Below are 26460 nucleotides of genomic sequence, written 5' to 3'. Positions count from 1 at the left end.
AAAAAGGATATCAAATATCTTCTTCGCTTTATAAAAAGCTCAAAATGGTTCGACTAGTAAGAAGAAATTCTGTAGATTAATGTGGTATCACAATGGGCCTTTCTCTTGGCCTAAGTGTGTGGATTTTTAATCCGCAGCCACGTTAACCTAACCTTACCTAACCCATTTGACGTATCTACGACGACGTTTTGAATGGTTAGCTGGCTTCAGTTGTTATGTGAGCTAGACTTTATATCTTGGGTCTTGGGCAACACTTTTACTTACAGCTGCGATATTTTAAGTGGTACGAGCGGAAGGATGATGCACGGACCTTACACTATCTGTAACCAATCCAGTCTCTTCAAATTTCTTGCCAATTTCTTGCATAGTTGGACGATTATGTAAACTATAATCTTCTCTTCAAGCACGATATGTGGCTGTAGCTGAATCTTCATTTTTGTAGTAGGTTTTAACAATTTGTATGTTAATCGGTCCATTTTTGTAATTGCCAGACTTTCAACTGACAGAAAAAAATTTGTTTAACAACTTAGTTTGACAGACGTCAAATTCCAGCGCTTTACTTTTAAACCGCTAAATGGATAGCCCGTTATAACATACAATTTGATTCATGTCCCTAGCCCATTGGTTCGTGAGATATTTTGGGTTAACCAAAATTTTCAATTGATTTGGTAAAGAACCAAACACTCAATTTGCTTGAGAGTCCTCTCTGCATCTTCTGCATTATAACCTGTCTAACAAAATGTATTTGCAGTCGATATCTCCACTGGTTCTTGAGATATGGACGACGAAAAAAGCTTTCCGAACGTACGGACGTATGGACATTTCCCTAAAAATCGTTTACTTAGAATCTAGGCATCTTGAAACGTCGAGAAATGTCAAAATTTTCAATTCGACAAATCGGACTGATTACAAAAACTTCCTTTGGGAAGTTTAAAAACATATCAACATAACCTAGAATGTGTTCCCAAAACTTATAATAATATTAATTGGTAAAAGATTTCTAATGACTGTGACCTGTTAACAAACTGACCCTAATGAATCTAAAATAAATAATTGTGTAGTATTTATTTATTTTTCGGAGCAAACATGCAGGCTATTTCAATCCAACATTAAATTGATTCTTGATCACTTATTTCTTATTATTTACAGTATTTGCAACAAAAATGCACCCCTACTTCTACCAACTTTTATTTGGTTCCACTAAAAGGACCACACATAAGAGTTTCATCTGTTTTGTCTGTTCAATGTCTCGAGTCCCCTTCGAATACGATATTTTTTTTTTCTAAATTAAAACAAGGTAAACGCAAAGGGAAACAAAATAATTTAAACAATTCATGTTCATCCAATGCTGCCGCCTTGTTTCCGGGATTGATTGCTTCAAGCGAATCACTTTTATTTGGGTGCGTAACTTTTACCTATGTGGTCCTAGAGGTAAAAGCAAACAACCGCAGACAGTATACCACAACAGCGTTTCCGAAATTTTCAAATCTGTCACCGTCTTCAGGAAACAATTATTTCGTTTTAAATGCATATGGACTAGGTGTAGTTCTCCCCTCGTTTATTGTAGGTGTCTGTACTGTCCGTGCTTCATGTCCCCAGAATATCGTAAATTGTTCAATTCAATTTGCTATAGTCTAGATGATAGTGTTGGAAATAGTGAAAAATCATATTTATTGAAATTTATGAAACGACCTTATGACACTCAAAATAAAGAAATATTGCAATTAATATTGATACCCAGGTTTAACTTGAAAGTATAGCAATGAAAGGAAAAACAATAAAGAATTTCCCTTTAGTCCAATTTTTGGGGCAGCTGTCATTTGAAATTTTCATTTTCAAATACGAAATTACTAAAAATGTAGTGAAACTCACTGAAATGGTTAAAATTCGCTACAAAAGTGATGAAAAGTTTCCATTTATAGTTATTTCCACTAAATCACTTTGAGTCACCTGTTAATTACCTTCTCAGCTAAAGTGAAACTGGAGGAAATATTAGAGACGTGAGACAAGTGAGTGATGCATTTAATGTCAAAAAAAGGTTTTTGGACAAGGTTATGCACTGTCATATGACATCTATAACATCGTTTTAAAATGAAGTGTGCAAGACTCAATCATCAATACTAGAGGAACAATCTTCCAAAGTTCCATCCAATAACTCAGATGACGGATATACGCATGATATTGATTGACATAATTGGAAAATACAAGCGTGTTGTCAGTGGAGCGTTTTGAGGCACTGAGACAGAAGCAGAGAAGATCCGTTTAGTGGTTAATGAGGGCAAGATCAAGTATATGCTGCCATCAAAAAAAGAGACACCGAACGACACGTCTCATACAAAACGTCATCTTGGACAGCTACTCGTATAAGTTTGAGATAGTTGATTACTTTGTCTAACAGCAGGCATTTGAGTAGTAAAGTCTCTCTAACATCTAAAATCACAATCTATATTCTATGATGCTTTGATAGAAAGAATCCTCGTGTGATTTTAACGTAACCTCCGCATAGATGGAGAATGGAGGAAAAGATACAATGACGAACTATACTGGCTGTACAGCGACAATAGTGTGATTAAACGAATACAAGTCCAACGACTTAGATTGCTGGGTCATGAACAGCAAATGGATATCAACTCTCCAGCCTGGAAAGTTTTCGAATCCAACCCCGAGAGACGTCGCAGTATAGAAAAATATATATAGGGAAAAGACCTCAATCAACTTTGTGTGCGAAACTAGGGACATCTAGCTAGGGACGTAGCTGGCTGGAGACGCATGTTGGTTGAGGCCCAGAACAGTCCCGGTGTGTAGACCCACCTTTAGTTCATTATATATTATACTAGCGGGCTTACCCGGCTTCACCCGGGAGGTATTCAATTATTTTATATAAAAGAATGAGGATGAAAAAACTACTATATTCTGACACGGGAGTAAGCAACATAAAATTGTCCGTGTGTAAAACAGGGATTTGTGATGTCAAGGCCTGCAACCTTCATTGTCTGCCCTGTGCCTTATTAATAGACATATTAAAACAAAGCTTTACAGGAAATTGTACTCCTTTAAATTCAAACGGGTAATCATTAGTAATCATCGGTATCCTGGGAATGAAAACGACTTGATCTTGGACTGATGAGCTGGAAAGAATTTTAGCTTCAATCACGTTCCTCTGCATAGTTACTATCCGTAATCTAGTACCATTGCATAATTTTGGTGAATTTAAATTCCTCATGAGTATTATTGAAGCCCCAATTTTCAAGTCAAGTTTATGCGGAAGTCTTGATTCAAAAAATCAATTGGTATATCAATAGCATTATCTGGATCATTCAGATTATCAATATACATAAGTTTGCTGGTGAGCCTGAAACAGTAAACGAATTTATTTATTCATCAGCTCTAAAATCTCTAAGTGTATGATCCAGAGCTTTAGGTCTACCTTTACCACACAGTAAACGTAGTTTCTTTAAGCACTTTAGCTAGTGAGCTTTGTTTCGAGATATTACTAAATGGACGCTCTGGGCTTTGCGAATGTTAAAGCAATTTGAAAGTTGCGTGAGCGATTTTTCTATTCTGTAGTTATGTTGCAGAAATCCCAGATAATGCTACTGCTAATGTAATTTTTCCTTGCATTCTAAGTTTAACAAGCAAAAGATTGATGAAGAACGTCTTTCCAGTCCCGCCAGCTGCATCAAGAAAGAACATCTTACAACTCTTCTGCATCACGTTGCCGATTATAGTGTTGCATGCAAGTCGCTGTTCGTCGGTTAATTTTTGTTCATTTTCTTGAACGAAAACTGAAAGTTGGCTGCCAACATATGATGTTTCTGAAGGATAATCCCTGTCCTGAAGAAATTGTATGTCACGTTCTTCAATCCGTGTAGGAGATTCTATATCAAAGTCATCATTTTTCCTGATATTTTTAAAAGTTGTTCTTCACCCAATATTAATGCCCAATTCAAAATTTGTGGCGTGATTGCTGATTTCCGGTTGTTCAAATTATGCCTGTGTTGTTGCAATATGTCCGATGCCATATTTTCTTTAATGACAAACGATTATCATCTATACAAAAAGTTCGCTCAATCTGATACAGAGTGGAAAAGAGCTGCTTCTGTTAAAGTATCGCCGCAATGTTTTTCACCTTCCAAAAAAGGTCGAGTGCCTGACAGGCTCTTTGAAAAGTACGACACTCAACGCTTATTTATTTGCAAAAATGTCGGTTCGTCAGCGTTGTTTGGTAAAAGAGATCCAGCCAAATGATAAACTTGACCCTGAACTTAAGATGTAGGCATAAAATCTCCATGTCTCATTTCACTGGCTTCGAATGACGTCATTTGGAAAGCAGAATTTTAAACACGAATCATATCAACAAAATGGTTAGAATCTCGATGAGAATGATTCAGAAGACTTTTTGATGGTTCCGGTGGATCAGCAATTTCTGCCAATAAAACTTTTCCTCCTGAACAGCACAGAAGAGACCTCGTTGTCCTTTTAGGCTATTTGAATGTATCATGACAGAAATTGTACAGGGTATTCATATTTTCTATTGAAACGTGAGATCAGTTAGTCAGTGATATTTGGATTTTATATTATTGACTAACATTATCGGACTTTATTTATGCCTAAAACCTGCTCCGTGATATCCTCTTTCATTTAAAAAAAACTGCATGACAATTGAATAAGAAGTTTCGCAGCCAAACCGCAACAAAGATTTCTCCTTTTGCTTTATTACAGGTTTATATATATAGATTATTATATTTCCAACTTTATACATCCAAGAATGATGAACGTTGTTGTAGTGATGGTAAAAAGGATATAGTGCTATAACTGTAGCTGTGGCTGTGGCTTTGGCCCTCTCCAATATTAATGATATCCCTTCTTCTTTACAATGAAGCAGACATCCATTGATTTGTCTACAAAAAGACTCGTTTTATTACTATCGGAATGAAAACTTTCAATACAAAACTTTATATCTCCCCTTAATATTGTTGCATTAGGAACATCACACAAAATACTTACCAACCATAGCCCCCAGACTATAGACGTTCCATTGCGATCAAGGTAATAATTTTAGTCGTCAACTTATAGTTATACTCGAAGTTGTTGTCATAATCACAAATTCTATACGACTTCTTCCTGTTTTCAACTTCTTTAATAGATTTTTGTAGGGCTAGGGCTCTAGCTCACATCATAGCTCCCTCACACTGCTCAAAGGAAACCCACTTTACACATAAAAAAAAGCTAAGGTTAGAGCAACAACAACTATCGAATCATCAAATAGAAATAAAATTCAACTAAATGAGCGGCACAAGTGCGGAACGGAAAAGGGGCAACCCAACCATTGAATAGACGAATAAAACAACCCTAAGTCCCTTAAGCATTGCATTTGCTGCAGTTGAGGAGTTGCAAGTACGGTACGTTGTATACGCTGCTGGCTGTCAACACTGGAAGACAATAAAGTTGGCTTGGATGGCATATTGCAATTGGAATTGTGCTCCGGTGCATCTTAATTATTACTCCTGTCTTGATCGAGGATCGAACTGATATATCTTAAGGAAAAGGGGGAAACAAAAAAGGGTTACACTGTCATATCGTTACCTAAGCCTGATATCAAAAATAACAACAAAAACAACGAAGTATTTTAGAACGATCAATATGAAACGTCCTGTTTATTTGAATTTTAGCAGTTATACGCGCGTGGAAATTAATACTCGCGCTACTGCGCGCGCTGGTGTGTTCCCGGCGAAGTTGGTTTATTTTTAAACAACTCAACGGCTTTTTCCAGTTGTAGGTACCTATAGTGTGTTCTTAGAGATTTCAATAAAACAAGAAAACAAACAGGTCTCGATCGATCTATCTTTGTAAGGAAAACACACGACTGTCCGTCCATATACCATATGGGATCTTTTAGGAAATAAAAATATTTATCTTAAAGTGCGTTTACTTCTTCGGTTGATGCTAATGTTGATTCAGAATGCAGAACAGTTGAAAAGTTTCACTTTCCTATTAATTCCAGCGTTAAATTTTGTTTGTACATAAATCTTGTATTTGGGAAAAATAGTTTTTTAATGGGTTAAAGAATAAAAGAAAAATTAACAATTCTTTTAGGCAACATTGTATCCAAACAATTGTTTTATTCAAAATTTTGTTTGGTATACAAAATATTCGACAAGGCACTATTATTTTCTTTTTCTTTTTTTTTTAGTTTAAAGGAGATAGCTTCAAGCTTTGAGCAAAGTTTTAACGCAACTCACACTTTCGTACTGAGCTGTCGTAAACTTAGTAGAATATAAGACCTTTGAATGAAACTATTAAAACAATCAATTTTTTGATACCAACCTTAAAACTATGTATAACAAAAGTTTGTTTTTTACCTCTGTTCCTTAGGTATTAAATCTTCTCTAAATAGAGAAACTGATTCCTTTAAAACAAAATTGCTTAAGTGACTTTTTGGCGTTTCTGTTTCTTACTTACTTACTCAAGGTGGTGCCTTTGTATATGAAAACTTTTTATATAAGGTGGTGCGTACAAAGCCAGCTTGGTGCCTAGCTATATCGGTCTTTAGTTTCGTACGATAACTTGGTTAAGGTCCTGTACCCCCTGTGCGTGCCACCAAGTCGCGGTCTTCCTCTTCTAAGCCGTCTCTCGGGGTTAGATTCGTAGACCTTACGGACTGGAGCGTTGATGTTTATTCGTTCTACATGACCTAGCCATCGAAGTAGTTGGGTTTTTATCCAGGTCAGTGTCGCTGTACAGCCCGTACAGTTCGTCTTTGTATCTTCTTCACTATCCATCTATGCAGACCAAAAAATTGGGGATAATTTTTTCTCTCGAAGCATCATAAGACGCTTATATCTTTCTTTGACAGGGACCAGGCGTCGGAGACATAAATGGGAATCAGGATGATGAGTGTCTCATAGATGGTGATTTTAGATCCTCAAGCGAGGACTACTTAACTGCCTTCTTAGTCCAAAGAGGCAAGGAATTATTCTTCGTTTGATTTCAAGATTTTTAAGGTACGAAATCGGACTTTGCAGATAACCTGACCTTTTAAAAAACACTTTGAGGACTTTAAAATAAAATAAATGACGAACAGGTAGGACTTGGTGGTATCTAAATAAATGCATTGAGTTAGCTGGTCGATGCGTTTTGCAAACATTTCGAATCGCAGATTTCTGTAAGACAGTTAGCTGATTAAGATGATTCACATATGCTCCACCCCAGCAACAAATTCCATATTCTAATTTTGAATGGAAAATTCCATAGTAGACCATCTTCAACATTTCCAAGGAGCAGTGTTTCCTCAAATGATAAAAATTCCGATTAGCTGAAAACAGATAGTTCTTTAAAAGTGATATGTGTTTGGTCCAATTTAAATTTTGGTCAAAAGTAATACCTAGGTATTTGAAGTCTTCTACACTTTCAATTGTAAAACAGTTTTTATTGTAAAGTTGATAATTAGTACATTTATGTGAATGAAAAACTATAGGAATATCAGGCGATATTTTACGAGTAAGACTAAAATACATAAGTTTAGTTTTATTGCTGACTATAAGCTCATGTTTCGCAAACCAGCATCTAAGCAGATGAACATCATGATTTATTTTACATATTTGATTTAAGGGACTAGATGAACAGTAAGTAATTCCTAGGTCATCTGCAAAGGCTTTGATTCTACCAATTATTGGAAGCGAAAAAAGAGAATTTATGTATATTAGAAATAAAACTGGACCGAGTACTGAACCTTGAGGGACTCCTAAGTGACTAGCTTTAGGGTCACTGAAGCAGTTTTAAATTTTCACTAACTGCATTCTATTTTTAAGATAGGACTTAAACCATTTTAAGGTAAACCCACGAAAGCCAGCCATATCAAGCTTGTCTAGCAAGATTTTATGGTTAACCATATCAAATGCCTTAGTTATGTCCACGAAAAGTCTAGTACAGTGATATTTACGATCTAAACCACTTTGCAGAATACAAAAAAAATCTAGAAGAACATCTTCCGTAGATCGTCCAGTTCTGCAGAAACGCACAGTTTTGATAGGGATGCCAAATCTAAATATTGCTTTGTAAAGCTCTTCCCCAAGATGATGTCATAAGTGGCTTGAAGTCTATAAGGAGATGGTGGCCGGTTGGTATCCATTTAAAGTTCCTGTTTTTTTTTCTAAGATCGGCCATAGTGTGAATATTTGGTCAATGGTGAACTTTCGTGGTTTGAAGCCACTTTGATATGGATATATCAAGTTGTTGACGAACGGCTTCAGACGTTCACATTATACGGCACAGAGGATCGAATGTGCGATGTTGAGGAGAATGATGCCTCTGTAGTTGGCGCAATTCAGAGGTTCTACTTTCTTCAATATGGGACAAACATTTATTAGCTTCCACTCATGCTTTCTGCCCACCAGGCATGCTCCCTACCAAAACATCGTCTGCTGATCTGAATAATTTATTCTTGTTTAACATGTTCAAACGTCGAGTGAGTTATTAAAAGCTTTCACATTCTTACCATTCTGCTGAAAGAAGAATCTCTATTGTTGAAATAACGTATTAAATTGATTTCAAAGGTTAAGATAAAAACCATTTGGTTTAGAAGCGAAATAATTAACTCAGTAAACTTCTTTGAATTCCAAAATGTTATTAATATATGTCCAACACCCCTAAAATTTAGTTTTTTTGTGTTGATAAAAGAACCATCGGGTGCCGTAAAATAAAATCAATTTAAATAATTAAACTTTTCAAGAATTTGCCTTATTTCACTTTTGCAAAGTGAGCAAATTTCAAAAGTTGGTCTTATTACACTTTATCAAAGAGAAATAAAGCCAAATTGGTTTTAACAATACACTCAACCGCGCAACTAGACCAAATCCTATAGTGTGCGAAATCGGGGGGATGCATACCTGAAAGTAAAAATAAGTTGGTCTTATTTCTCAAAATAATGTTGCCTTAATGTATTTAATATTTTAATTGTTGACTTAATCTTTTGGTTATTTCCGGGACATGTAAACCAAAGGTTAGTTTTGTATTTAGTGATACTCTTAGGTATTTGGTAGAAGATTTCCACTCGATTCCTATACCGTTAATAGAGATCATTGAGCTTGGTAGCTCATTGAGTTTCTAGGAAAAGAGATGGCCTGACTCTTAGAAGCATTAATCTTTATTTTCCAATCAACAAAATAGTTTGAGCTATATTAAGTGCAAATGCAAAATATTTAATATTATTGAAGTAGTTAAATCTGTGGAAAATAAGTGCGTTTTTTTGGTATTCCATATGTAGTACAGTGAGAAATTGGCAACAAAACGATCCGCAGTAGCCAGATTTTTGTATTTGAAAATTGGTACAACTTAAAGAAGATCTGTCAGAATATTCATAATAAAAAAACACACAAATAGAAGAAAGTTGTGTGAAAATCAAAATTTAAAACTAACTTAGCAATAAAACTAACTAAAACTAATAAAATGGACAATTTCCAAGAAGAAATGGTAGGAAAACATCTGAAAATTGAGATTCTATAAAGAAAAGTTTATTTAGCAATTGCTTCAAATAGGGGTTTGTTCGTAGACTACTACATTAAAATGTGATGTTGAAGCGAGCTTGAAACTCGCCTAAATTCCTTATATACCTGAATCGAGTTGAAATGAGTTTGATTCGACTTGATTCCGGTCGGGGATCGGAGTCGATTCAAAATTTGTGAAGAAAAACCTGTGTGAAGGAATTGGTTTTAGAGATAATGCATTATGCTGCGTTTATTTGTATGTTTGTGTACAAAAATATAGTTTTCGTTTAATCAAATTAAAAAAAAGAAATGCATATGAAGTAGGAAGCATATTCTTATATGGTGCTGAACTATTCAGTTTTTCATTGCTTAACACGAATCAAACTATCTCACTTGCATCGAAACATCGAAACACCTTTTGCATTTTAGAAAGTGCTGTCAAACTTAATCATTTTTAAATCTTCTTGAGCGGTGGAAGCACCATGAAGATTTATTTAATCTAAACTGGGATAAACCTTAAGTAGAAACATAGAAAACTTAATTATTTGTTCTATTGTTTTCTCTTGCAAAATAAGCCCAGTTAGTCCATTTTCATTAATAAAACTAAATAATATCAACAGTAATAAATTGATTTTGTTCCCCAATGGAAAACACATATCATTGCAAATGCACAACTACTCAACGAACACAGCCATCGAGATACAAATGCAATATCAATCGTACCAACATTTGAGAACGAAATCACATAAGATCCATTTGAGACTCGTATAAATGTCAAAAACCCAACTGTAGTAAGATTCTACTCTAACTTTTATCGGTAGTATTCATACTATTCATATTGCTTTTTGTTATTCTTGTAAGATTCTATTATACTATGGATAGATTTTCCAACAAAACACGGTTAATTTAAACTATCGTCAGCGAAAATAACTGTCTCGTAGTTTAGAAGTCTAGGAAAGTCATGAGCGAAAACAGTGTAAAATGATAGGGCCCAAAACAGAACCCTGAAGACCGCCTGCTACACAAGTAATAATTTCAGAAACAGAATTATTTACAGACTATCTATTTTCTAAGGTGCATGGGTAAATTGTAAAGAAGCTCGTTATACCAAACAGAATCAAATACTTTTTCTTCATCAAGCAATATCAACCTTGTACTTTTACCAATAGAAATCTTTCCCTTGATATGGTTTGTAAAACGATGGACTTGATGAACAGTGCTATAAGAAGGCCGAGTACCTAACTGTTAGGGGGGTCAAATATTATTTCGCTCAATTTTGTTTTTAAGTTATTTTTTCAAAGTACTTGCTTAAACAGCAAAGTAAACTTACTAGCCTGTAGTCAACCTGCATATTAGAAATGTTTGCAAGTTTTAAAATAGGAACAACCTTCGCAATTTTTCATTCACTTGTGAAATACCAAAACCCACAGACCTTCGTATTTTTAAAGAATCCAAAACGTCAAAACTGAATTATTGACATAAAAATAGAAATAGAAGGCTGAAATTGAGGTGGCAGGACATGTATGTATGTAGACTTCAGGTCCAAAGATGAACAAAAATTAAAGCGAAATGAAGACCAGAGAACAAGAGAAGCAGGACTACACACATAAAAGATGGAGTGACGATCAATCACAAATAAGTACAAATTGGTACAACGAAGCCAAAAATAGAGACACATATAACCTTGTGGAAGGCTTATGCCAATAATCAACTTTATTAACTTTCCATAGGAAGTTATTGTAATGGGCCCGATTTGTCAAATTGAAAATTTTGACATTTCTCGACGTTTCAAGGTCCCTAGAGTCGAAATAAAAGATTTTTTACGTACGTTCGTACGTCCGTACCTTCGCGACGTTTTTTTCGTCGACCATAGCTGAAGAACCAGAAGAGATAATACAAATAATATTGCAGAAAGATGTAGAAAGGGCTCTCAAGAAAATTGATATAGCAGTTTAAAAAAAGGTGAACATTTTGGTAAATAACGTTTTTAACATCTGATAAGATCTTGAGAAAAATCGAATCAATAGTTTTTTGTATAAAAAAATAAAAACCTAAAAAAACATTACTCAAATTTGGTAAAAATCGAGCTTCGACTCATATATCTTTTCAAAAATTTGAGGTTATGGCTTTTAACTAATTTTAACTTATAAAGGGTGTCCCAAAATTAACGCAATATTTGAATTAAATAGAAAACGCCGTTTTTAGTCTTTTGATAGTTATATCTTTATTGACTCGTAAAGTACGTAGGATAGGGTTATGTATGGAATAACACATCGGACAAATGGCCTCCACAGCTTTGCATGCACATGCGCACTCTTTTGTTGAAATTTTCCATGACCATTCTGCATAAATGAGGCTGAATTTCGTTGATGCAGCGTTAATTCTCCTCCTTTAATGGGTGGTTGTGGGCTTGTTGACATAGACTTGTGATTTTAAATAACCCCATAAAAAGAAGTCTAATGGTGTTAAATCACACGATCTAGGAGGCCAATTTTGATCACCGAAACGAGAGTTTCATGCAGTAATAGAATTGTTTCACGGGCTGTATGACATGTGGCACCGTCTTGTTGAAACCACATATTGGACACATCAATATCATCCAATTTTGGCAGAAAGAACTGTGTAATCATGTCGCGATATCGAGCACCAGTAACAGTCACTGCTTGACCAGCATCATTTTCAAAAAAATATGGCCCAATTCTGCCTCCAGCCCAAAATCCACACCATACAGTCACGCGTTGTGGATGCATTTGTTTTTCGACAATCACATGTGGGTTCTCCGAACCCCAAATGCGGCAATTTTGGCGATAGAAAAAGCCATTAAGATGAAAATGTGCTTCATCGCTTAGGATGATTTTGCTCGAAAAATCAGGGTCCATTTGTTGATGTTCAATAATCCATTCAATGAACTCTCTTCTCTGTCCATGGTCATTAGGCTTCAATTGTTGTGTTAATTGAATTTTGTAAGCATGAAGACACAGATCTTTGGTGAGTATACGCTGTAGAGAGGTTCTTGAAATTTGCAATTCTTGTCAATTGTCAGCAGCAATCTCACGCACTGCTTCGACATTCACTTTTGAACGGCTTGTTTTTGGACGACCAGTGTCCATGAATTTTTCAATTAATCTCTTCACAGTTGACGAAGTTAAAACACTATTCCGACCATATTTTGTATGAAATTTTCGAACTGCAGACGCCAAGCTTTCACTATTTTTGAAATATTCTTTAATAATGAAGACACGTTGTTCTATAGGGTAACGCTCCATTTTTATTAACCCTATACTGTTAGCTGTCAAATTGCTTTTTTTTCAGGGTTGCCAACACTTCACTGCACAAATGGCGGCAAATTCAAATCTTACGTTAATTTTGGGACACCCTTTATGAAATATTGTTTTCAACATTCGGAAAAATTTGAGAAAATTCCAATTGACAGTTTTTTTTACAAAAAATTAAAACCTAAAAAAACAAGTTTTTCCTTTGAGTTACGCGGGTTTTGGTTTATAGTGTTTTAACAAAATTCTTTAAAAATGTCCAATAAAAATATTTTACTAGGACTTATTTTTAATATTTTGACTGCAACAAACTCATTCAACTTTGAAGTGAAAATATTTTATTTCAACTTATAAAATATAACAAATCATTTTACTCTTTGCCAAAAATTTACTAAATATTCAATTATTTTACCTACACATCTTGTTCTGACATTTCCTGCAGAGCGGCAAGAGAAATAAAATGACTGCATGTTTGATCGCATTTCAGCTGTCAGACTGTTTTTTTGAACAGAGTTACCGACTGCAGTAATGCAGTGAATTGACAGTTTTTTACAAAAAATAAAAACCTAACAAAAAAAATACTAAAACTTGGAAGGTAAAAATCTCTTTTCGACTAAATGTCTATTTAAAAAAATTAGATTTTCAAACTAAACTATTTCTTTATATGAAAAATATTGTTGATAATTTTAAAATTTGTAAGAATAATTCAACCAACAACTTTTTTAAACCAACCCTACAAACTTTTAAGCAAGACAAATCGACAGATGGGATGGGAAGTTTCTGTTTAAGATAGAGAAAAGGATCAATTGTCAAACTAATGTGCAGGTTTCGCGGCAATATTGTTTAGGAAGCGGGCAAACTGGTGAATACTAATACAAATAAGTCAAGTAACCGCAACCCTTAATGAACAAACAATTTGGGTCTGAGCTAATCTATCTTAGTTGATGTCAAATGTCCTGGAAAGTCAAATGGATTTCATTTCATGATATACCTAATTGGACTTTTTAATTGAGTCATTATACTCAGTCAGTTACTTAACCAAAGGGTGATTTTTTGAGGTTAGGATTTTCATGCATTAGTATTTGACAGATCACGCGGGATTTCAGACATGGTGTCAAAGAGAAAGATGCTCAGTATGCTTTGACATTTCATCATGAATAGACTTACTAACGAGCAACGCTTGCAAATCATTGAATTTTATTACCAAAATCAGTGTTCGGTTCGAAATGTGTTTCGCGCTTTACGTCCGATTTATGGTCTACATAATCGACCAAGTGAGCAAACAATTAATGCGATTGTGATCAAGTTTCGCACTCACTTTACTTTGTTGGACATTAAACCAACCACACGAATGCGTACAATGCGTACAGAAGAGAATATTGCGTCTGTTTCTGAGAGTGTTGCTGAAGACCGTGAAATGTCTATTCGTCGCCGTTCGCAGCAATTGGGTTTGAGTTATTCGACCACATGGAAGATTTTACGCAAAGATCTTGGTGTAAAACCGTATAAAATACAGCTCGTGCAAGAACTGAAGCCGAACGATCTGCCACAACGTTGAATTTTCAGTGAATGGGCCCTAGAAAAGTTGGCAGAAAATCCGCTTTTTTATCGACAAATTTTGTTCAGCGATGAGGCTCATTTCTGGTTGAATGGCTACGTAAATAAGCAAAATTGCCGCATTTGGAGTGAAGAGCAACCAGAAGCCGTTCAAGAACTACCCTACCCATGCATCCCGAAAAATGCACTGTTTGGTGTGGTTTGTACGCTGGTGGAATCATTGGACCGTATTTTTTCAAAGATGCTGTTGGACGCAACGTTACGGTGAATGGCGATCGCTATCGTTCAATGCTAACAAACTTTTTGTTGCCAAAAATGGAAGAACTGAACTTGGTTGACATGTGGTTTCAACAAGATGGCGCTTACCGAGAACAATTCATCTCAAGGAATGGACCGGTAAGTTGGCCACCAAGATCATGCGACGCCTTTAGACTATTTTTTGTGGGGCTACGTCAAGTCTTAAGTCTACACAAATAAGCCAGCAACTATTCCAGCTTTGGAAGACAACGTTTCCGAAGAAATTCGGGCTATTCCGGCCGAAATGCTCGAAAAAGTTACCCAAAATTGGACTTTCCGAATGGACCACCTAAGACGCAGCCGCGGTCAACATTTAAATGAAATTATCTTCAAAAAGTAAATGTCATGGACCAATCTAACGTTTCAAATAAAGAATCGATGAGATTTTGCAAATTTTATGCGTTTTTTTTTTTTTAAAGTTCTCAAGCTCTTAAAAAATCACCGTTTATAACTTTCAGCTGAAAGTTAATTGAAATATTTGGGTCTCGATAGTTCACAAACACTTGCAAAATTTAAAATTACTGAGTTTACTTTATTATATCCTAAAGCAGTATTCACATGAGCGCAACCAACGAACGACGAATGAATTACAAAATGTGAGTTTATATACGTTTGAAGACATATTTCCACACAAATTCTTAACAAAACGATAGCAATATAGTTTCTATTTGATTCATGATGAATACTATTATTTTTAAATATCATATCTTAATAAACAACAAATTTATTCGTCGCGAAAGGTGCAGTATCGGGATGATAAGGGTCTTATATAGCAACACTTTGGTCCCTCGAGAGAGGACTTTACCACTCAATTGCTTTGTTAGTCCAAAGAAAGCTGATACGAACTGTCAAACTTTATTCGCGTTCCACATTATCCACACTCGCAACGAATGGAATGAATGGTGTTCGGCTGTGGCTTCTTGTCAAACTTCATTCGCGATGAATTACAAACTCTCATGTGAAAGAAATGTCAAAATCGACGAATATTCGTTCACTCGTTGGTCGTGCTTAATAGTGTGAATAGTGCTTAAAACTATCCGAACGACTAATTTGAGAAAGCACTTTTCATGACCAGAATTACTCTTGCAGGAATTGTCAATTCCCGCAAGTGACAGTACCCGTTAAAAAAAAACCAGACCTCTAGTATAATAGTTCAACCATCAAGCTACGGGCACACAAAAATAAAAAAAAATTGCTTCAAAAAACTCTACCGCACTACACGAATGTAAATTTATTAGTTCCTTTAACAATACATCCCTATTTTTCATCTTTAAAACTAGTTTTTTTTGGTATTGGATTTCCAGCTTCCAATATATTTTTCCAGCATCTTTTCAAATCTGCATCAACTTACTTGTAGCATAAACAAAACTTCAAAAACAAACTCCAATTTCACTTGCAACTGCAACACGTTTGATAGCATCCCCTAGGCTATGCTATGAATTCCCAATGGAACATAACAATACATGTTGCTTACTCGACTCGGCCTGCATCGTGTGTTTCGCATTCGTACAACATCAGAAAACGTCAAGTTGACATAAACGTCTGAAAGGGGAAAGAAAATTCTAATAGATTTTCCACAAACTCGGTTCGATGTATGTGTCTGTGTGTGTGTGTGTGTGTGTGTGAGTGCGAGGCGCGGAGTGTTTCTTTGCTGCCTTATGAGTACACTCGATCTGTTGTTGGTTGAAGTGTGGGTGCAATATGGAATAATTATTATGGGAACGGGAAGGAAGACATATGCCAAGAAGCGCAAGAGGAAGAAGAGCGAGAGGATTCTGCTTCGATCGGCGATGCATGGCCATGGCTAGAGGCAAGTCCCGAGCCAGTGCATATAGAACATAGCACATAAGAGAATGGTGGCGTGCCTGTGGACTTTTCAATGATTTTCTTTTGTTTTCGAAGCCCATGTTGCAGCGGCAGTAGTTTATTTGATACAACAACAACACAGCACAGGACGGACGCAAGCTAGAGCAACATAAAATATTGTAGTGTTTTGGAATTTTCTTACTTTGGCGGATTCGGATTCAGAGTTTGGTTGGTTCGATCGAATCGAATTGAATCGGAACTTCTAAGGGTACATGACGATAAGACCCGTCCTCGTTTGTTCAGTACATTGAGTGCGTTTTAAATCGAATGACGTCGTCGTCTTCAAGTGGGAATTTTCTATTCTATTCATTTTCTTCTTCTTTTTATCTTTTTTGAATTTAAAGTCTTGTCAGTAGTTTTTTGTTATTACTGTTTGTTTGTTTATTTTGAATTGAAATTCCATTTTGGCGCATCAAACGATAGTGAAAGTGATTGTTGACTTTGTATGAATTTGATTGTTCAATTCGAATGAGGAGAACGTTGCCAATAATAAAGTGATGTTGTTTTATTGTTTTTAAATGCGCAACCGATAAAAATGTGTTTATTGCAACAATTTATTTTTGATAGATAATAACGAACTTTTTGTTAGCATACGAAAAAGAGTGATTTGAATATTTTCAAAAAAAAGGACTAACGGAAAATTGATAGTGACAACAAAAATTTTAAAAGAACTGAAAATGTTTGTGACTGTGGATAATAGCAGCTCCTTTATATCAGGTAAGCTTAATTTTATTGTACCTTCACATTTGGGAATTCTATGTTTGTTGTACATCCTTGGAAAGGATCTTCAGCTATGAAACGGATAAAGGTTAGGCATTTGTCTTATCAATCTAACCAATTTTTCTGCAAGGACACTTAATTTTTCTGTAAGATCGTTTTATTTTGTGACAAATTTTGTACTTCTTGAAAAAGATTGTATCCGTGAAAAAAGAATATTTTAACCTTATGATATGAGATTAAGGACGTTCACATTTCGAAAAACTACCTAACCGACGTTTCTATTATTCATTTTCGATACAGTGAATGAATATTACATGAATTTATGGGAAATTAAATTTTATTTTGCAAAATTTATGGTTATTGATGTTTCACTAAGATTTCACTGTGCTTATTGAGATTGAAACAAATTTGATCTTACATTTTAGAAACGCATTTCCTTATCATTCTAAAATGTTTGACAGTAAAAAAAATTCTTACATTGGTTTTTCTAGTCTTAATATCCTACCTTAAAACATAATACGGTGACTTTAATTTATTTTCGTTTTTCAATTAACATGAAAAGGAATATGTAAAAAATTACCATCCTTAGGTCGCAAAGTACGAGAAGGTACGTAAATATTAAACATCGACAGCAAAGAGTATTGAATATAGATTTTTTCTCAGCACTAAAGGGTTTAAATCAATTAAGATACACTGATACTGTGTTTCTAAAAACCTAAAGTAAATTTGGTAAATCTTCTCTGATCTTTTTCAATCCTAAGGATATTTGATTGAGTAAAAGGATAAATAAATGGTTTTTAGAGCAAATGGATCTTAAAAAAACTTAGAAGTTCTAAAATAAAACTCAACATTGCGTTAGCTCTGGAAATAACTTTGTCAATTTATAGCGAAAAACTCATTTTTATAGTCAAAGATAGCTCCATCTTTTTGTCTCGCTAACCTTTGTAAAGAATGATTATCAATTTTGTAATTGAAACTAAATGGTTTTAGTCATTTAAAAAAAGTAACAATATTGCAGTTTTTAATATTTCAAAAGAGTATTGAGTTGCACATGATCAAATGCTTATGAAAAATCGGTATAAATTACATAGACTTGCAAGGGATTTTCTAAACAACAAAGACAATAATTTGTGAATATTGTTAAATTGGTTGGAATTTTAAAGAGTGATATCACAGAAACCTAACGTGAAAGAGCGATTTTGAAGTCTGATTCAAACTAAGGCCATCTAAAATCTTATTGGCGTGTGATATTACATACACTTATGTTTTATATGCATGTTCCAGAATATGAAATTTCAATAACAATTTTGCTAAAGTGCAAATATTTTAATCCGCTTTTTAACATCTCATAGGAAGTTATTGTAATGGGTCCGATTTGTCGAATTGAAAATTTTGGCATTTCTCGACGTTTCAAGGTCCTTGAGTCGAAATAAAAGACTTTTAGAAAGATGTCTGTTCGTGCGTGTCTGTGCGTTTCTTTCGTCGTCCATAGCTCAAGAACCAGAAGAGATATCCACTTCAAATAAATTTTGTTACAGAGATAATAAGGAAGAAAGATGCAGAAAGGGCTCTCAACAAAATTGCGTGTGTGGTTTTTTTCCATAGCAGTTTAAAAAAAGAGTTGAAAATTTTAGTTAACCCTAAATATCTCATGGACCAAAAACGCTAGAGACTTGAATTAAATTTAACATAATATATTGTAACGTGATACAAAACAAGTATATTTTTGGGAAAAAAATCCAATTGAGAAAAATATAATTGACAGTTTTTTTTATAAGAAATAAAAACCTAAAAACAATTACTGAAAGTTGGTAAAAATTGGTTTTCGACTCTAATATCTTTTCAAAACTTTGAGATATGGGCTTTAAACTACTTTCATCTTTCAAAAAATATTGTTATCAACATTCGGTAAAATTTTGAAAAAAATTGAATGGACAGTTTTCATACAAAAAATAAAAACCTGAACAATAAAATTAATAAAAGTTGGTAAAAATTGGTTTCCGATTCAAATATCTTTTCAAAAATTTGAGATATTGGCTTTAAACTACTTTCATCTTTCAAAAAATAATCTTATCAACATTCAGTAAAATTTTGAAAAAAATCAAATTGACAGTTTTTTTACAAAAAATTAAAAACCTAAGAAAAAAACATTACTAAGAGTTGGTAAATGATTTTCGATTCAAATAACTTATCAAAAATTTGAGGTTATGGCTTTAAACTAATTTTAACTCATCGGAAATATTTTTTACAACATTCGGACGAATTTTGAGAAAAATCGAATCGAAAAAAGATACAAAAGTTGGTCAAAATTGATTTTCGACTTAAATATCTTTTCAAAACTTTCGCTTCAAGCGAATTTTATCTTTTAAAAAAATATTATTATTGCTGTCAACATTCAATAAAAATACTTTCGACTCAAATAGGTTTTCAAACGTAATTGTTTTCAAACTTTTATTATTTTACAGAAAACATTGTTTTTTTTTTATATAAAAATGTAACCGTCCGTTTTCCATAAAAAGAATAAAATCTTAAAAATAGTACGCAAATTTGCTAAAAAAAACGATTTAAGAAAAGCTACTAAAATTGGTAAAAATTGGTTTTCGATTAAAAATCTAGTTGGCAAAAATAGATTTTGAAATCAAACTATTTCATTATATGCAAAATATTGTTGGTAATTTTTAAAAATTTCAAGAATAATTCAACTGAGAACTTTTTTTTAACACAATACGAAAACCTACAAACCTTAAAGCAAGACAAATAAACAGACGGGATTGGAAGTTATCAGTGTGGGTCGCATCCCAGCCTCTTTTTAAATTTGTTATGTAGCCAAATCTAAAGATACCATCAAATGTCTACGATTGCAGCACCATATTTATCTCCTAAAATTTTGGATCATCGATTCGTGCATTTAACGTGTAGCCAAAAAATAGAGTCTAAAGGTGTTAAATCATTAGATCTCATTATTGTTTTTAAAACGTTTATCGTTTCGTTTTTAAAAACTGGTACAGTTTTAAGTAGTAGTGCGTTGGACTGTCATGCCAAAGGGTTTTGGGTTAAATCCCTGCCTGTGCCATCTAAAGTTTTTTCACGGGTACTGAAAAGGTATTAACGAATTCTCCAAGAGTAATTCTTGTCATGAAAAGTGCTTTCTCAAATTAGCCGTTCTGATTTGGCATAAAACTGTAGGTCCCCTCCATTCCTGACAACATTATTCGCACACAGGAATGGTTGAGAGTTGTAAGTCACTAGGCCCTAGTTCTCAACGGACTGTCCCGCTGAATGCATTCATAGTTTTAAGTGTCAGTAAATGACAGCTTCAATTGAGGAATCAGTGAGTTTCACCCCAGGAGAGTTTATCACATTTTTAAGCTATCATTTCGTTAAATATTTAACTCTATTAAAAACTGCATTATACGATATTCAAAAGCCTTCTTCTGAGTCGCGGTGATATTCAGGTAAAACTTATAGTTACTTATAAAATTTTTGTCCAGCGAAATTATTTTAAATTAGACTAAGCAAGTGAATTTAAATAAAATGTCATAGCATTGAGTTTCTGAATATCAAACCAGCCAATCAAAATTTATCTTCTCTTTAAGAAAATAACGAAGACTTTGGAGACTTCTCAGGCTGTGGCATACCTACAAATAATTAATACCACACTAATCAATACTTTAAAGAAATTTCATCCTATCGATAATCTTTTTCGAGTCGAAAACCTTGCTTCTGAGGAATTTTTTACCGTAAATATTGATAAGAATTTTTCAAGAATAATGAAGAAAGGTACGAGTATGTGCGTTTATTTATTAACATATTTGACAGTTCATTATTTTCCTTTGTCGGCTACTTAAAAAGAAACGTAACTACTTAATCTTTTTTTTTAAAATGGTAAACGAGGTACCTTTTAGTGTCTACTCATAACATGGACACACAAAAAAAGTTTAAGTGGCGCCCAACAATATATCACTTTTATTAAATTTCGATAAGCAACATAATGAATTTTAAAAATATGTTTGAAGTGATTATAGCACAGTATGTGTACTTTTTGTTTTTATGCTAAGAGTAGGTATAACACAAGAAAAACTAAAGTACGCTGTTGGATATTATGAACTTTAGTTGTGTTTTGTGTTTTCTTTTCCTAGTGCAATTCAGAAAATGACAAAACTTTATGTTGTGTTTTTAATTGCTATAGATGAAACTTGAAACTAAAATTCGTCGAAAGAATAACTGATGAATCAATATTATTCAAATTTGAGGTTTAACGACTTAAGGTGCTTCCCTAAACGAAAAACAAAATTATTAGTAGTAGTAGTAAAATGTTTTTATTTCCAATTTAATATCTAGAAGTTAACATTTTCATATAAGATTTGTACGATCAAAGTTTTTTTTACTCGTTCTGCTAAGATTTTAATCGCGAATGATCTGATTTGCAAATCTTCACAGATAATAATTATTCTTACTTACTTCAAAACTGAAAAAATCTTCGGATGGTGGAGCGGATTCAAGAAAAAACAAACTTTTCGGTAGGGTGGTCAGAGTTTGAATGCCCCGATCCTTCTTTTATTTTCTTCTTTCTCTTTTTTGTTTTTAATTTTAGTACATTTTTTGTTACATTAAAAGATGGCCGATGATTTTTAGTGGAGGGAAATTTGAAAGTTTAAGAATTTTAGTACGAATTTAGGATCTTGACATTTTAAGCTATAATCGCAATGATATTTTTATTTACATATTAGAATGTTTAATTCAAATTTAGACTTTAAAATTTACATTTCATTTAAAGTTTAAGAGCGGAAATTTGAGAGAAAATTTGATGATCTTGGTTACGTATTTAATTTGCCAACTTCCACCACTCTTTACTGTCTTTTACACTGCTTATTTTGAGGTCAAGCTGATTGTTGTATGTACAATGTGGACTTACTCCTTTTGCAAACAGTCTTATATTCTTTTTGAGCTTTTTGAGTATTTATATGTCTGTCGAAATATAAATACTGATCTAACCAGATACCGAGGTACTTCACTACACTTTTGCTCGCTAATGGCTACCCGTGAAGATCAACGATGACTATCTTTTGCCAATTCTTGCACGTATCCCTCGTGGCCCTAGCCAACGGAGTCCGGAACAGAATTGTCTCCAACTTCTGGACATTTATTTTCAGTTTCCAGTCGTCGCAATATCGCTGAATCTTGTCGAAATTACGATGCAAGGGAATTCTAATAACCTCAACCTTTCGGGCCGTTCTGTACGCAATTTGATCGTCGGTTTACGCAATTGCCTTTGTAAGACTACCTATCAGATCGCTGGTGTAAATGATGGAGAGAATCGGCGAATTCACCGATCCCTGTTGAAGACCATTTTTAATTGAGAATGTTGTGGTAGAAGTTACATTGTCACTTTTGACAACAAACTTTCTACTGTTGAGCATATCATAAAGTATATACAACAATGGCTTGCTTATGCCAAGCCTGCTCAGTTGTAGGTAAATACCCTCAAACCATACGGTGTCAAAGGCCTTTTCCAAATCAGCCAAAACAGCACCTGTGCATTGTTGTTTTGATTTATTCCATTGGATATCAGAAACAAGTTTAGTCGCAACATGAATTGTGTCATGACCCGCCTTGAACCCGAACTGTTTATCCGGAATTCCAGAATTATTTTGTTGTCCGCAGCCCACTTAGTCAGCCCTTTTGATGATTGTTTCGAAAACTTTGCTGATACTCGGAAGAAGACTTATCGACCGAAGATTCGACGGGTTGGAGTTGTCCTTTCCCTTTTTCGGGAGAGGATGAACCACAGCGGTCTTCCAATGCATTGGATAATATGCATTATTCAGCGTATTATTGAAGAGCGTGGTCTAGATGTCAATTGCTTCCATCGGTAAATGTCTTAGTACAACGTTGGATATACCATCGACACCTGCTGACTTTTTATTTTTTATTGAATTGAAAATGAGCTGAAGCTCAACCTTCGTCACTAACAAGGGACTTGGTCCCGTTTGCTTGGCGATTATGGCATTTGCCAAAGAATCGTCATTGAACCGCAAGAAACCGCGGTTCACAGATCGTCAATGTGTCATATCATTTCGAAGGTAAAAGTGATTTAGTAGGGCTCTGTTTTCCAGGTCGTGGTTGGGGCGAATGTTAACATTCCTTTGTACACTTGCTGGAAAGCAGCTCCCACCGCCTCCACTTTTTCCTCCGGATCTTCAATTATGTAAAAGTCATCGACAAAGATGGTTTCTTCTGGATCTGTTTGCGCTGTCCTGAGTACGTCTCAGTTCTCTTCGGTTCTTTGGAGTTTCGACTCGGACAATACCAAAGTACAAAGAACGGGACCAAATGGACGCTTACAGAAACGCCACTATTGACGCACTGCGAAGGCACAAGAGTGGTTTACTGACAAGACTCAAAAACTTACTTACGAATTACAGACCCACATGACTTGGAGGTTAGGACACTGAAGTCGTCAATAAATAATGTCACTCTGTTGATTAAGGAGAACTAGAGGTTATCAATTAACAAGTACTGGGACCGCAAGATCCGGTCATTTAATTCGAGTGACCCTAAATCAACAAGATATTCAGGAAAAAGAACGACAGTCCTACACACTAACTATAACGCCACGGCTACTACATCTGTTCACCAAGAGTAGGGAAACGACCATTACATGAACCGTTTTTATGGAATTATGCTTTTCAATTTTCTATTTAACGATTCTACCGATTTTGATAAAAATATTTAAGTAGCTATTGTTCTTTTTTACAAAATTGACTTTTTTCCTGAACTGGATATTTTATAGGCCACTGAAAACGTGCCCTTTTCTAGGACAACCTTCTATTATCATAAAACAAAATCAGCATTTTTTTCCACAAGTTTAAAATACATTTTTTAATAATTTGTGTGTTCTCGTTTTTTTTTAATTTCAGATAACCCATATTATTTTTACAATGACAAATCTTCACCGAAGACCCCAGATTCGTCATCTTCCAGCAAGGGTTTTTCCATATTCAAACGGAGAAATTCCAAAGGAAGCAGTCCTCGGGTTGCTATTCCTGAGAAAATTCGCCCAATCAATTCGGCAAATTTAGATTCAGCTGCATCGGTTCTAGGAAGTCCTCGTGGAAGTTTTGGATCGATGAGTTCTTATTCTGGTGGTGGTCCTGGGTGTATGCATGTAAGTTTTATATATCTATGAGTATTTATATATCTTAATCTTTTAATTTGTAACTTTCATCATAATAGGCATTTGAATTGGGTTCTCCGACAAGTATTAATGGTCCATTCCTGCGTCGTCCCAATACTATTGAATCATTTCGTGAAAGATTAGGTTCATATAATGAGACATCTAATAATTATAATCCTGAAAATGATGATGTATTTAATGCATCGCCATTAAGGTAATATTTCTTTTGTTAAATAATTTTTTTTTAAAAGTATTTTTGTTTATATTTTGTTATTGTTGTTGTTTTAGTAAAAATCACCATACACTGCCATGTCATGGATCACGTCGCCATTCATTTGGTAATTTTAGCCAAAGAGATCGATTGAAAAGTCCAACATCGCCCGATGAAGTTCCAAATATGATCGCACCAAAGCCACCAGTTGTTTCACCAAACAGATATCGCGGAACTGGGGGAAGAAGAAGAGGTAAGTTTCACCTTTGAAAACCTTAAACATTTTATTCTATCTATCAAATCTATACAAAGGCTTTTAAAGGTATAAGAATTGAAAGGTGTTCAGCTGATCATTGTAATGGTTTTCCACTCAGATAATTTAAAAACTCCATAAATATTTCGACGGTTCAATGAAAAAACTTACTAACTAGACTTTTAAAGAAAACTTAAACTGCATTAATGTAATAAATGAGTTTGCTAAATATTTTGAGGTTTAGTGGCTTTGGAATTTTGATGAACAATTTAATGGTTGTTGGAGACAACGATGCGGAAATTTTGTGTTTGTTAACGATACTTCCACCACTCCAAAAAAAAGAATTTTCACCCAAAATCGGTGTCCAATTCATGCTGTTAGGCAGAGAGAAAAAAACTAAACGAGAGAACCAACTTCGACGGTTGCTCTCTTTTTGCCTACAAGCTGCGATTTGCACATAAACTTGCATATGTATTAACTCCATATAAAAAAAATGTGGGGAACGAATACTTATGCAAGAAGATGTGCATACTCCCCACATTAATAAAAAAATGGCGTCCACCTTCGAAAAATGGCGGATGCCATGTTGTTCAGAGGTGTTCAAAGAAAATTCAAAATTGTGGATGAACAATTTTTTTGTATTCTCATTGTGTTACTTTGCGAGTAATATCATTCGAATATGAAGTGAAATTAATTACTCTTGTAAGGTGCCAGAACAATGAAGATTTAGCAACAATTGTAAATTACGCATTTAGAGAAATATTAGTTAGTTATTTGAAGCCAGTTTTAATTATTAAGTAAGTAAAATAAATTAGGTGGTGCAACGGTGCAATGAGAATAAGGACCTAGAAACATAAAACTCTGAAAGCACTACAACTATTATTTGTTTTATTATTAGCTGCGTTTATGCGTTTAATTTTCGCTCAGACCGTTGAAAAATGCAAAAAAACTCAGATTTAGTTCAATTTTCAGAGTTCATCGACTTAATTTTGGCTGCGAGAGTTGCTGGAACATTGACAATGAGAGTTAAAGAATGTAAACATGGATCATTAAAATAAAACAACGCAGAAACATTGAAAACATTTTTATATACTCATCCCTTTTTTACATTCCTATTGTATTTGTGTGTACTCGTTGTTTATTTTCCTTATGTTACCGACATTTCCAAAATGCTGAAAATAAGTGATTTAAGTAGAGACTAAATAAAAACCGTAAACTTCTGTTGCCAATTTTCATCGCATAAGATTTGTGAATTGGTGATAAGCTATGCTTTCCACTAAGCTAGTGTGCTGTTTTTAAAGGCTTAACTACATATGAAAGCCGAAAAGTACTTTTGTACAAAAGTAAAAGTATTTGTATTCTCGCTAGGTCAGTGGTTTTGTGAAGAGAATATACAAATTTGTTCTTCAACAAAAATTTAAGTCTTATGCATCATTTTTATAAGTTTTCCAGTTCTACTATTTATTTATATCTTATCTTTCAGTTATAGCGACAATGAAAAATCTGTGAGGGAAAGTTCTAACTAGAGTTTTTCTGAAAGTGCATTGTGAGTTATTCATAGATGTTTGCTAAACTTTTTAGGCTATTCATAAATAAATGAAAATCTAAGTTAAAGGCTAAAC

General features: G+C 34.3%; 1 protein-coding gene across 2 annotated transcripts in view; it reads left to right on the top strand.

The window, feature by feature from the left end:
• LOC129954108 (phosphoinositide 3-kinase adapter protein 1) overlaps window positions 1-26460 on the top strand; it is a 125158-nt gene that overhangs the window by 52186 nt on the left and 46512 nt on the right. The window contains exons 1-4 of one of the 2 annotated variants that reach the window (XM_056067791.1): window positions 16733-17194; window positions 24118-24365; window positions 24434-24588; window positions 24663-24838. In XM_056067791.1, the coding sequence (XP_055923766.1) occupies window positions 17155-17194; window positions 24118-24365; window positions 24434-24588; window positions 24663-24838 (619 nt within the window). In that variant the 5' untranslated portion in view covers window positions 16733-17154. Of the gene's footprint in view, window positions 1-16732; window positions 17195-24117; window positions 24366-24433; window positions 24589-24662; window positions 24839-26460 lie in introns of those variants that run through there. The other variant, XM_056067792.1, reaches the window with a different exon arrangement.

The sequence above is a fragment of the Eupeodes corollae genome, chromosome 1 (genome assembly GCF_945859685.1).
Source record: "Eupeodes corollae chromosome 1, idEupCoro1.1, whole genome shotgun sequence".
NCBI classification, from domain to species: domain Eukaryota; kingdom Metazoa; phylum Arthropoda; class Insecta; order Diptera; family Syrphidae; genus Eupeodes; species Eupeodes corollae.
The sequence above is the reverse complement of the archived record's forward strand: the minus strand, read 5'-3'. Positions and strand labels throughout refer to the sequence as shown.